At 40.6% G+C, this 12,810-nt stretch overlaps 1 protein-coding gene across 1 annotated transcript in view; it reads right to left on the bottom strand.

Moving 5' to 3' along the window:
* The window catches only part of LOC115798502 (uncharacterized), a 248,798-nt gene that overhangs the window by 102,446 nt on the left and 133,542 nt on the right, over nt 1-12,810 (bottom strand). The window contains exon 17 of the mRNA XM_030755366.1: nt 8,137-8,310. Coding sequence (XP_030611226.1) covers nt 8,137-8,310 — 174 coding nt within the window. The remainder of the gene's footprint in view (nt 1-8,136; nt 8,311-12,810) is intronic.

The following is a 12,810-nucleotide window of genomic DNA, read 5'->3' as shown; positions in this document are numbered from 1 at the left end:
ATAAAATAAAAAATAAAAATGAGACATTTTGGCGAACACATCAAAAAAGGAAAACTGGCCACTATGATTGAATGCCAGCAATGCAAGAAGGCTGAAGATCCTGCTCTGGCTGCCCGCTCTATCCAAAACATAAGAGATTTTGTAAGGAATCGGGGCATAACTATGAAAAGAAAAGAAAATCCTGGATAGAATATGGGAATGTGATGAATTGTCCTTTAGTGATATCATCAGGACACATGGGATATTAAGGGTAAGACCAGAAGCAATCTCTGTGTCCTGATGATATCACTGGTGGACAATTTAAATATTTCATCTTGTGGAGGCAGGAGAAGGGCTGACAGTATTCCAGTTATATTGGCAAACTGGGTGTTGAACAGAATATGTAAACATACTGATATTTTACAGTATATATTGTTTGGTGTGGATTGGTTACTGTACGTTTCAGTTTTATTTCTACTGTGAGACGATGGGTAAGTTCATCTTGTTCACTCAATTTTTGTTTAATCTGTTTGATGATTTAACAGACTTGCATAATTTCATTTTGCCATTCATAATTTTTCCTTTCTGTTCACAAATAGGATTCTGTTGCTTAGTGAAAGTTACTGCTACTGCCGCTTACTTAGTGAAGGTGCTGTAAAATGCAGTCCATGTCTTTCTGTTTAGTCATTTTTCATTTATCCATGTTGGCCTTTTTATGCATGAAAATTACATGTTTGTGTATGTGTATGGCCATTGTCCTGACAAATAAAGTTGGCCCTGGCAATTACTGTTTGTGTCATGGGCGGAGCTAAGTACCTCATTATTGTTTGTCCTCTTAATACAGCATTGTGTCAGGTTCTTATATTTTGAGTTCTGATGTGTGTATCTAAATTTTGAAGTGAGATTTGTGTTGTATAGTTCAAACAGAATTTTTAAGATTTACTACATCTTTCTAGCATGAGTGGAAAGGGGTGTCCGTTTAGTGTTGCAAAAAACTGGTTTGAAAAAATTGTCCTTCTAATACACCAAAACCAGTATGTGTGTGTGTGTGTGTGTGTGTGTGTGTGTGGTCTGCATCAGTCCTGCTGACTCTCTCTATGGGAGCAAATCTTCATCTATACAGTTTGGGAGAATCCATTGAAATTCAAACCCTCCTAAAAAGTCACACTCACAGGTTTCCATTAACATGGATCGGAGGCTCTGATGCAGCAGAGCTATAAATGTCAGCTAGAACCTGACAACTACTTCAAAAGCTCTTTCATCAAATTGTGACATCATGATTTTCTGATGTTTCCAGGAAGGTTCTTGGTTCTGGAGTGACGGCACATTTACGCCTTTTTCTAACTGCTGTCCTGGAGAGCCAAACAACCATGGTGGCGAGCAGCACTGCATCCAAATGAATCACTGAGGTCAAAGAGCACATCTATATTTGCTGATTAAAGACATGAAAGAAGTGGAAAACATAGATGCCGATGTTTGATGTAGAGATAAAAAGTGCTGGGATGATGCTGAGTGTCGTTCACTCGTCCATCCGTCTGTGTGATGGTGATCTGGTGATTCCTCAGCTGAGCCAGTGACAGGAAGAAGCTTCCAGCAGCTCATTGCTTCCATGTTAGTGTGTGAATCATCAGCCTCATATAGAACTTTATTTCTTCTCCATCACTGGAACTCTTCTTAAGGAAGAACTGATTCTGATTTCTCTGTGAGTGCAGAGGTTACCTGTAATCTCTACTAACTGCTGCATTCTTTCATTCTGACAGATATATCATGCAGAGGGAAAGAGCTTTAGAAAGAAATGATATACATACGGTATATCTCTGCACAACAACAACAGCTTCACTACATTAAATGTTGAAGAAACATCTGGATAAACTGTGAGCTCATCACACTCTCATTACGCTCTCTTGATGCTCACATTTACAACAAGGCAAACCCAACACGACCTTTCCTGCACGACCACTAGAGGGCGCTTCATGTTGAAACGTAGGTGTTGGTGGTAAGAAGGTGCTGTACAAACGACCTATGAGGTGGTTTAGGGCGTTTTCTCCCCTGCAGTTCGTTCACTCTGCTCTGAATCAGCTGATGAGTTTGTAAACTTGTAGCTTTTTCCTGTGGTTTGGTTTCTTTCCACTCAGAAAAAACTCCAAGCCAACTCCAACTGAACCAATCTCACATCTGCAGAAGCGAACCGCACCAAGGGGGAACCGAACCAGAGTCAGACTGAAACGGACTAAAGAGCGCAGGTGTGAAAAGAGCCTTAAATGAGGAGAGTCTCACACAGGAGGATGAACTGCTGCTTGGCTCAGTGTGTGTTTGATTCCCGCTGGAAGAAAGATGTTTAACAGAGACACAGACACAGAGATAAACAGGCTCTGACTCAGTGACACATTCAGACAAACACTGAGAGAAGAAATGATGTGAATCATGACGAGTGGATATTAATACTAACAGTCATTTCTATAATGTTGTGTAGCGGGGAATTCTTAGTGGAAACTGCTCCTCTCCTGAGTGCTGCTTGTGAATGCAGCATGAACCCTGAGTCCTCCTCTAGCTCTCTAATCAGAGCTGATTATAGGGCTCACCTGGAGTCCATGGTTCAGGCTCTCCTGGCTTTTTGCTCTGATCTTGGTTGCAGATGGCAGTGATGCTCACAGGTATGGGGGAAATGGATTCAGTGTGTTTAGATGAGCTGTTAGAGCACATTTAGTGCTTTCTTTTCTCTTCTAGTCTGATCCTGCTGTTTGTGGAGCGCATTCATTTCCTTTGGTGCTTGTTTGGCTGCCCAGTGCCTGATGGTGGTGAGCAGGATCACAGCATTAGGTGTGTAGTGTGGGATTATAGTAGGGTGGAGCCCTGTGCTGTTCAGGCCTGTTTTATTGTGTTTGAGCTTGATTACATATTTTAATATGTGAACAAGTGTTTCTATTTATCTGAGCTGCCCTGTTTTTGGTGTCTGTGGTTATGAATCTGTTTGTGGTTAGTGTCTGTAGACTGCAGGGTCATTTTTGATCTGAAGTTTGAAGCTGATTAAATGTAAGGGTTCAGAAAAACAGTATCAAGGAGCACCAAGTCTAGAAAAAGAATCCAGACCCTGGTCCTATCGGGTTCTCAGGCTGTTTATCTCCCTGATGTTCCTTCCTGAGTGAACAGGGTACGATGACCCTCTCACCAGGAACTGTGGTTCTGCTCTCTGAGAATATTTAAGCTCTGGGCAGAACCTCGATCACCTTTGTCCCCAAAGTGGAGCAGAAAGGTCACCTCTGTCCTTCCAGGCTCGCTAAGGTCACCACTTTAAGACACTTCCTCCCACAGAGCAACAACTGAGCAGAGGGAATAACTCAACACATGAAAAAAAAGCCATTTAGAGTTAATTCCTCTTTTATTTATTAATAAAGAAAAATAACATGATTACAATGATAAAGCACTTAATGTTAAGGAGACCTGACAGTCACAGGTACAATATTCCAACAGGGGAAAAGAATAAATCCAGAGGAACTCCTGTCCTAACTAACACACTTCTCTGGCTGACTACTACACACACACACACACACACACACACCACTCATGTTCTACAACTACCACCCCCATCTTCAGCATCAGTTGTCTTTATAGAGCGGTGTCCTCCTCCTTTTGCATCAACACATACATAAAAAGATTATATGGGATATATGTATGTAAAAAAATAGAATTTTTTTCACATTACATTTAGATCAAATACTGATTACAGTGATTTAAAACAAAAAACAAAACCAAAAGCAGAAAGCAGTATGTCAGCACAGTATGAGCTTTTTGTTCCTCTTTCTGCTGCTTTTGACTTCTTGTTCAGTTTGTGGTTAAAAACACACAAAGTGCTGCAGCACTCATGTCTCCTCCTTTTCTATCACTGCTCTGCTTCTGAACAGCTCTGCATGGTCACCTTATTGGAACAATGAGTAATGAACATAGCTACTTCATACTAAAAAAAAATATATCTATGAAAGCTTCATTTATTTTCTAAAATATGATTACCACTACAAACAAAAACAAACTTTAAAAAATTAAAGGATTACTTAAAACTGAGATTATACTGATATTAAAGAGAAATAACACTTCTACACTCTATTGTTGCTTCTGACTTGTTTCTTTATTGCTTTGTAAAATGTGGATGTCTGTTACGCTTTTATGTATTTGTTTTTTGACACACAAACCAACAGTGTTTCACACAGTGTTTCTTGTTGGGAGGTTAGCCACTTATGGTGAGGTCTCCTCTCCACATTGATGCAAAGCAGGAGTTTGAAGGACACAGTTTGCAGTGAGGACTGCAGAGACACACTTGGTGAACAGCTGGTAGCACTCCTCCCTGCAGACGCCTCCCTCACTGCTAATTGTATGAATGTGTCAGTTTGGCTGTGCTGCTGTTTGAACTATTGTAGCTTTGTGGTTCTAAACCTGCTTTTAGACATCTGTGCTAATAAACTCACTCAGTGCCATTGGTTCTGCCCTGTATTCACTTTGCTCTTGTTGCAGCTCCACTCTTATTGCTGATTTCCTCATGTGTTTAATAACTTGCCTCTGGCTCATCACTGACCTTACACGTGACCTTGGTCACCTTAAAGGATGTGAGAGAGAGATGTGAAGATGGAGGAGCAGAAAACACCAAATGAGGAAGTGATGTCACTGATGATGTGCTCCACAGCTGGATCACATGACCAACTGAGTGGTACAAATAACAGAAGCTCTTCTCTCAGCTTTATAGAACAAAGCAGATATTTAATCATTTGGATCAATAAATTAATGATTTACAGACTTTTGTCTTTTCATTGGAGTCTGAACCACAGAAAAATCAATGTTGTTAAATAATGAAATTTCTCTCTAGTTTCTAAAGAATCATTTAATTGTCCAAATGCCACCACAGACAAGTTAAAGTCTAGTTGTGATTTCATCATTCTAACAGCAGTAAAATAAATGTCAGGATGAACTCTGGCTGCTCACCAAACTTGTGTTCATTGGACAATAATGTGTGAACGTCTCTGAGCAGTTTGTAAATTGATGTTTTGGGTCAGTGCAGCTCAGTGATTCCTCTCTGATATCACAGTTTGTCTCATCTGCAGCAAACGAACTGCAGCTGACATGAACTGAATCATCTGAGCTGAACTGAGCTTCAGAGAAACACAACATCCTGATATTCACTGTGAAGCTTTGAGTGGAAAAAGACAGAAAAACAACATGTGGATCCTGGAATAATGGCAGCTTCCATCTTTAAAGGACTGAAGAGGAAGAAGTTTACAAGGAATCATGGAGAACAGTTTGAAATATCAACTGATATACACAAAAGAATATCTGTTATCCAACCCACCGAGTGAATACTTCGACATTTGTATCAAGTCTGGACTGCTGACTCGAAATCCAGGATAAAGAGGTTCAGTGAATGTGGTGTTGAAGGTGTGGAGGTGGATCAGAGTGTCCGAGGAGACTCTGTAGAAGGACAGAGTGCCAGCAGGACAGTCCACATACACTGCTACTCTGTTAGACACAGAGGAGGAGGAGGAGGATGTTCTTTTGTTGTTGTGCCAGACAGAGTAACCATCATAAGGACAGCATCTCAGACTCCAGGACTGATCATTCCTTCCAAACTCACAGTCATCTCTGTTTCCTTTCCTGCTGATTCTTCTGTAACTCACTGATATTTTAACCCATCCTCTCCACTCGACCTCCCAGTAACAGCGACCAGTCAGACCATCTCTACACAGCAGCTGAGACCAATAATCAAATCTGTCTGGATGATCAGGATATGACTGAACCTCCTCCACATGTGTCACCTTCCTGTTGTTGTCAGACAGTTGTAGTTTTGTGTTCACTGTGTTTGTGTCGATTGTGAGTTGACAGGAATCTGATGGAGAGAACAAACACAATCCAGCTGCAGTTATTGATCCATCATCTGTTCATTGATTGACACTTTGATGATGACTCCTGACATCAGAGATGTGAATGAGTGATGTGACAGTTTGAAGATGGTTGAATGTGTGCTGCTTTGTTTTCATCAATCACATTAAAAACACACTTACACTTCCTCAGACCTGGGATCAGCCATCGGACTCCAGCAGGCTCCACCCTGAAAGGAGGAGGGGGGTCAGAGCAGCACAGTCTCTGTCAGCATGCACACATGGACATTACATTGCTCTCAGACACAGTTAGACACTGATAAAGGAACAGTCCAACATTTGGACTCATACACTTGAAGGAAATGTCTCTATAGTCCTGTCCTGTGGTTGTCGTGTTCCAGTGAGGCTGTTTGATTAGAGCAAAAATCATCATCATTTTGATCATTTTGAGCTCCTGCGTGTGCCACAGTTAAAGTTCAACACGCTGTGACAAACACTGATGCTGTCAGGGAGTGGGTGCATGTAGTACATGTAAAGACTGCTACTGGGTACAAAAACTGATGTAGTACAGGTGGAGTGCCGCAGCCACACATTTTGGGCTAATGTAGCATCACCACAGCACACACTGCTTTCTATGATTAGGGAGTGTTTTTGACCACAAAGTCTGTCTTACAAGGGCAGCCACTGGTCCCTGCTGGGATGCCTCCACAGCAGCTGTCTGAGGTGCAGACGTGGGTGGAGTGAGGACCAGGTGCCAGTGGACTTGTGCACCTCTGTAGAAACTAGAGTTAGTGTTGCACTCCACTGAAAACAGGAGGCAAAGACCTTTGATAATAATTGTTCCACAGGTGTTAATTTTTTGTATTTAAGTGTAATTCTTAGGGCTTTTAATGTGCAGTACTTTGGTCATCTTTGTTGTTTTAAATGTGCTTTATAAATAAACTTGATCTTGACCTTGATAGAAGCAAAGTAAAAAGGTTCCTCTATGTGTGACTGTTCAGATAACACTCGTATCCAGCATGAAGTCATCAGACAGGGCCAGAGTGAAGTACAGCTTCCTCCTCTATCAGACACTGTCTGTGGCTGCAACAGGCCTCTCCATACCTGAGAGTTTCCAGTCTCAGCTGCTCCAGCAGCTTCACTCCTGCCTCTCCTGGATGGTTGTAGCTCAGGTCCAGCTCTCTCAGATGGGAGGGGTTGGAGCTCAAAGCTGAGACCAGAGACTTACAACCTTCTTCTGTGATCAGGCAGCCTGACAGCCTGCAGACATGACAGATACTCTTAGAGAACAGCAGAGCAGCTGCATGCAGACAACAAACTGCAGCAACAAATCACTTTAAAATGAAATGACTGAAACAGGAGTTCAAAATAACCAAGTCAGTCTAAATGTTAAAGTCTACAAGTGATAAAATCAGTGAAGTCAAAATGATGATCAAATCTACATAAAGTAGGACTGAGGCTGATGGGAGTGTCATTAGTTTTGCTGCTTTTTGGTTTGAATGAAAGTTTTGGTCAAACTAGAAGTCTGAGCAGATGATGGCACTAAATTAAAAGTCTACTGATTGTTTAAGTTCTTATATTTCATTGTGAGGACAACATGAACATCTGAAACTAATTTGATCACAACCCATCAAATCTTTGCAGAACCAAAGTGGCAGCTAAACATCATCCTCCACTGAACTGTGCTGCAGATCCGTCAGCCAGTTTAAAAAACACTGAAAGCATTTCAGTCCAAAATCAAGGCTCAGGAGCAGATTTAAAGAAACCTTTAATATAAAGAAACTCCATCCATCCATTCGCTTCCACTTATCCTGTTCAGGGTCGTGGGGGGGCTGGAGCCTATCCCAGCTGTCATAGGGCGAGAGGCAGGGTACACCCTGAACAGGTCGCCACCCTTTCGCAGGGCCAACACAGACAGACAAACAACCTTTCACACTCACACTCATACCTATGGGCAATTTAGAGTAGCCAGTTAACCTAACCCCAGTAAGTGCATGTCTTTGGAATGTGGGAGGAAACCCACGCAGGCACGGGGAGAACATGCAAACTCCACACAGAGAGAGGGAGACGCCTGGGCCAAGAATCACTGCTGTGAGGCAGCAGTGCTAACCAGTGCACCACCGTGCTGCCAAATAAAGAAACTCCAAAAAAAAAAAAAAAAAATTCTTTGAACAGAGAGAAGCAAATCTGTCAGTTTAGATAAGTTGACAAATCACAGCAGACACAGTCCTGCATCAGTTAGACACTAATGGAAACCAGATTTTAGTCATCTGTTGAACATTTGAAGAATGCTGACCTGAGTGTTTCCAGTTTACAATGTGGATTCTCCAGTCCAGAAGATAAAGCTTTCACTCCTGAGTCCTTCAGGTCATTGTTACTCAGGTCCAGCTCTCTTAGAGTAGAGGACTGGGAGCTGAGAACTGAGGACAGAGTTTCACAGCTTCTCTCTGAGAGGTCACAGAGACTCAGTCTGAAAAGACAATAATAAGAAAGCAAATAGTAAATGATTAGTCTTCTTAGAATAACTGGAACTTTTTGTGGAAGTTAATGAGGAATTTGCAGGCAGTACAGAAAAGTTCCATGAGGATGAAAAAAAAACTGATTTACATTTTAAATTAATTGAAGCACTACTGCTACTAAGAGCCTAGAGCCTATCCCAGCTTTCTTAGGGCAAGAGGTGGTGCTCCTCTGCTCAATCTTCAGGACTTGTTCACTTCTAGTACCAGGAAACGGGTAAAGAAAATCATCAGACTCCTCACACCCTGGACACAGTTTATTTCAGCTCCTTCCCTCAGGCAGGAGATACAGATCACTGAACACAAAAACCACCAGACACTCAAACAGTTTCTTTCCTCATGCCATCACACTCATTAACAGCTGATCAGTAACATTGATCTCTGCACAACTGCCTAAATGTTACAAACTTTGTTGTTACACTACAATGCACACTACACGTTATTTTATTTTATTATTTGTTAGATTTTGGATATTGTATAATTCTTAAATTACACTGCACCTTCCCTTCCCAGACCTGTATTGTATATATTGTATAGCATTTTGTATAGCATTTAAGTTAAATTATAGGACACTGTATAATACTAGAGAGACACCATCAACCGGAACCAAATTCCTTGTGTGTGTAAACATACTTGGCCAAAATAAACCTGATTCTGATTCTGATTCTGATACCCTGGATAGGTCTCTAGCCTGGTGCTAACACAGAGACAACCATTCACACTTGTGGGTAATTTGGAATCACAGATTAACCTAACCCTACTAAGTGCCTGTCTTTGGATTAAGAGGAAACCAGAGTACTCTGAGATCTTACAGAGACATGGGGAGAACATGCAAACTCCACACACAATGGTTGAGTGATGGATTTGAATTCAGGACCTTCTTGGTGTGAGGTGATAGTCCTAAACACTGCACCACTATGATGCCAATGTTCAGCATTAGTTAATGTTAATTTTATTGGTCACAACAGTATATACATCAGCAGACTGTTAACAGTGCTGTGAAAAAGTATTTGTCTCCTTCCTGATTTATTTATTTTTTGTCTATTTGACATGTTTCAGATCAAACAATATTATTAGACAAAGATAACCTGGGTAAATACTATATGCAGTTTATAAATTATGATTTCATTTATTAAGGGAAAAGCTATGAAAACCTACCTGGCCCTGTGTGAAAAAGTAACTGCCCTTTAACCTAATAACTGATTCTGATCAGCCTTTTTAAGCTCATGTCAAAGCACCTCAGTTGGACTTTTTTGTTAGCTGCTTAGAGCTGGACTTGTGGGTGTTTTGGATCATTGTCCTGTTGTGTAACCCAAGTAAGCAGGGCATTAGGGGATGAACCTATGACTGGCCATCTCCTCTATAAGTACAGATGGTTCCTTTAAAAGTTAAAAGCATCAGTGATACTGGACTTGTGTTTACTTGGTATCAGTTCAATACCAAATTTTCCAATATCACAGATCAACAGTAGCTTTTTAAGGGGCTTAAGTGCAATAAATTATTGGACATAAGTAGCTTTAAAAGTTTATGGAGACTCAGGCTGTATTAAATTTTCATACTGAAATTCCCAATTTCAGTCATATGTTTCATATATATTAACATAAGACAACAATTAATACTCCACAACTCACAACTCTCTTCAATACAGCAAAATTCAATGCAAGCAATAGTTTGTGAATATTAACTATTTCAGTACAGCTGAGATGCATGCTGGGCAATGCTAGTTAAAATAGTGTTAACAGCTGGGAGGAGCTCTGTCACTACATTCAACAAAGAGTCACATTATAGCAAACTGAATAGCAAACAGCGTGACTGACTGGCTGCAGCAAATATTACATTTTTGTTATTTATGTTGTGGGGTATTTTTATTTTCTTTGTATTTTTCTATAATTACAATGTGGTGTATGATCTAGTGTGACTTAAACTGCTGTGTTAAACTGCATCTATGTATGGGTTTCTACTTTAGGATGAAGGCCTCGAGTTCAGGCCTGCTTTGACCTTGTCCAAAAAAGGATTGCTCAGAATGAGATATAGTTTCCATCAGTAAATGGTATGAGAGAGTGTAACCCCTTGTTGCTCTCTCTCCAAAAAGGGAATGACCTTACATACATGCCGGAAACAAGCTATACCTGGTTCTCCATAAAATATTATATGTGGTACAATGTCAAAGGTCAAGAATGTGGGTGCTGGCTATATAATTCTTGCCATTCCCTTTGTCTCACGAGTTAGGGCGATTGGAAATCCCTCTCCCAGACAGCTAAAGAAGAAACGTCTGTTTTGACACTGTCTGTTTTTTGCAATAAACTCTGTATATGCATTAAGACTTTGTAAACACCCATCAAAGACACAGCAACAATGTTTTGTTCTTTAAGAACCACTACTCTCCTCCACAGTGTAGTGATTTACATATTCGCCTGGCAGTGGTTTGATAAAAACATCATGAACATCTGCGGGAAAACTGCCAAATCAAACATGGAGCTGCTGCTGTGGTGAACCTTGTGATAAGAGAGCAGCTTAAAGTCACTTTATACTTCATAAACTACTGAGAGAAAATGAGCTGCTATAAAACTATATTAAGGATTACTTGTGCAGAAAATACTACTAGTAATAATAATATTAATGTAATACACCACAAACCTACCAGTCTTATGTTTGTGGTCATACTGCCTCAAGTTTTAAGCTGCAAGTCCAGGTTTGTATGGATAATAACACACATGCAGAGGTGAGAGAACTACAGACATTTGTTACTTAAGGAGAAATTGTATTAAGAACAAATACTCTGGAAAAGATTGAAGTACCTCTACCAGAGTAGTGTGTACTTTATCCACTTCTACTCAAATAAAAGTACAGGCTGTGAAATGTACTCAGAGTAAGAAAGTAAAAGTATCTCTTTGGAGCACATTTCTTTCTATTGTTGAGCAAAGCTAACTGAACCTTGTGCTGCAGCTGTCTGACTGTTTTCAGCTGCTGGGAGTGAAGCAGAGTGGATGAGATGCAGATGAGTGACAGACTGATGATGATGATGATGTTTGATGAGGAGGAGCACATTAGAGGTCTGCTTCACAGCTAAAGCTCTGAGTCTGAATACACAGGTTCCTCTCAAATGTTTGTTTTTCCTGAATAATAATTCATAACATTACAGTTTGACCCATAAGAGGACAGTAACATTAAAACAAGCCACATGAATATGAAGCCTAGAAAAAGTGCAGAAATGTTATGTGTTTATTGCTGCCACAACACTTCACTGCTTATAAGCAACTGTTAACTACTTTGCACTTGTTGAAAGAACTAAAAATCTGGTTTCAGATGCAATGAAACTAAAAAAAAACTTTATATACAAGTAAGGACATGCCATGATATAGATTAAAGGTAACAATATTTGGTAAACAGATCTCACATCAAATCACAAACCACATGATCTGACCTGAGTATCTCCAGTTTACAGCAGGGACTCTCCAATCCAGCAAGCAGCAGCTTCAATCCTGAGTCCTGCAGGTTGTTGTTACTCAGGTCTAGCTCTGTCAGCTCACAGTCTTCTAGTTGAAGAGAAGAGGACAGAGCTTCCCAGCTTCTCTCTGACAGTTTACAGCTGCTCAGCCTGAAGAGATAAAACATATAGTGCAGGGTTGTGTTGATGGACAATAGTGTCAACAATGGTGAAAGTGACGGGCAACAGAGGAGTGACACTGATCCATCACAAGTATCAAATGAGAGAAAATAGGAGGAGGATATTTCTGACTGTTTGACAGAAGGGACATATCATGCAAAATCCACATTTTTAAGCCCTAAATAATTTTTTTTGTGTACTTTGAGTGTCTAGGACTTTGAGTGTCTAGACCAGTCATACTCATCTCACGGCCCGTGGGCCAAATCCGGCCCGTGATTGGCTGGTGACCTGGCTGGTGATTGCTCAAAATTAAAATAATTTTCCCTTTTATTGTGTAACAAATGCTGAATAATTCCCCCTTGTGTTCACAAAGTGAACTGTCTGTAAGACAGAATCATTAGTTTGTACAAGGCCCTTTAGGTCCTAATGATTTGGGCCTTTAAGGTAGTGAACAGTTTGCGCAGGTCAGGAATCACTGCTGATCTGCGAGGAAAAGACGTGTCCTTAAATGAATATCTTGGCAAAAAATGAGTGAGGTTAGTAAGCGTAGAAAAGTTGACGTCGAAAACAGACAGTTTAATAACAAATGGACAGATGATTTTGCATTCATTTTGCCACCTCATGCCAACGCAAAACCGTTGTGTTTAATTTGCCAAAAGACAGTTGCTGTATGCAAAGTTGCTAACATTAAGCGGCATTACGAGTCAAAACATGCTAGCTTCAGTGCAGCTTTCCCGGTTGGTAGCATTGCACGAAAAGACAAGACTGAGGCCTTAAAGTTGTCTTATGCTACCACATCAACAATCTTGACGACTTCCACTACTTCTGCTGAAAAAGCCACCGCTGC

Source organism: Archocentrus centrarchus, chromosome 2, assembly GCF_007364275.1.
Source record: "Archocentrus centrarchus isolate MPI-CPG fArcCen1 chromosome 2, fArcCen1, whole genome shotgun sequence".
NCBI lineage: Eukaryota > Metazoa > Chordata > Actinopteri > Cichliformes > Cichlidae > Archocentrus > Archocentrus centrarchus.
This window is presented reverse-complemented; position numbering and strand designations above follow the sequence as displayed.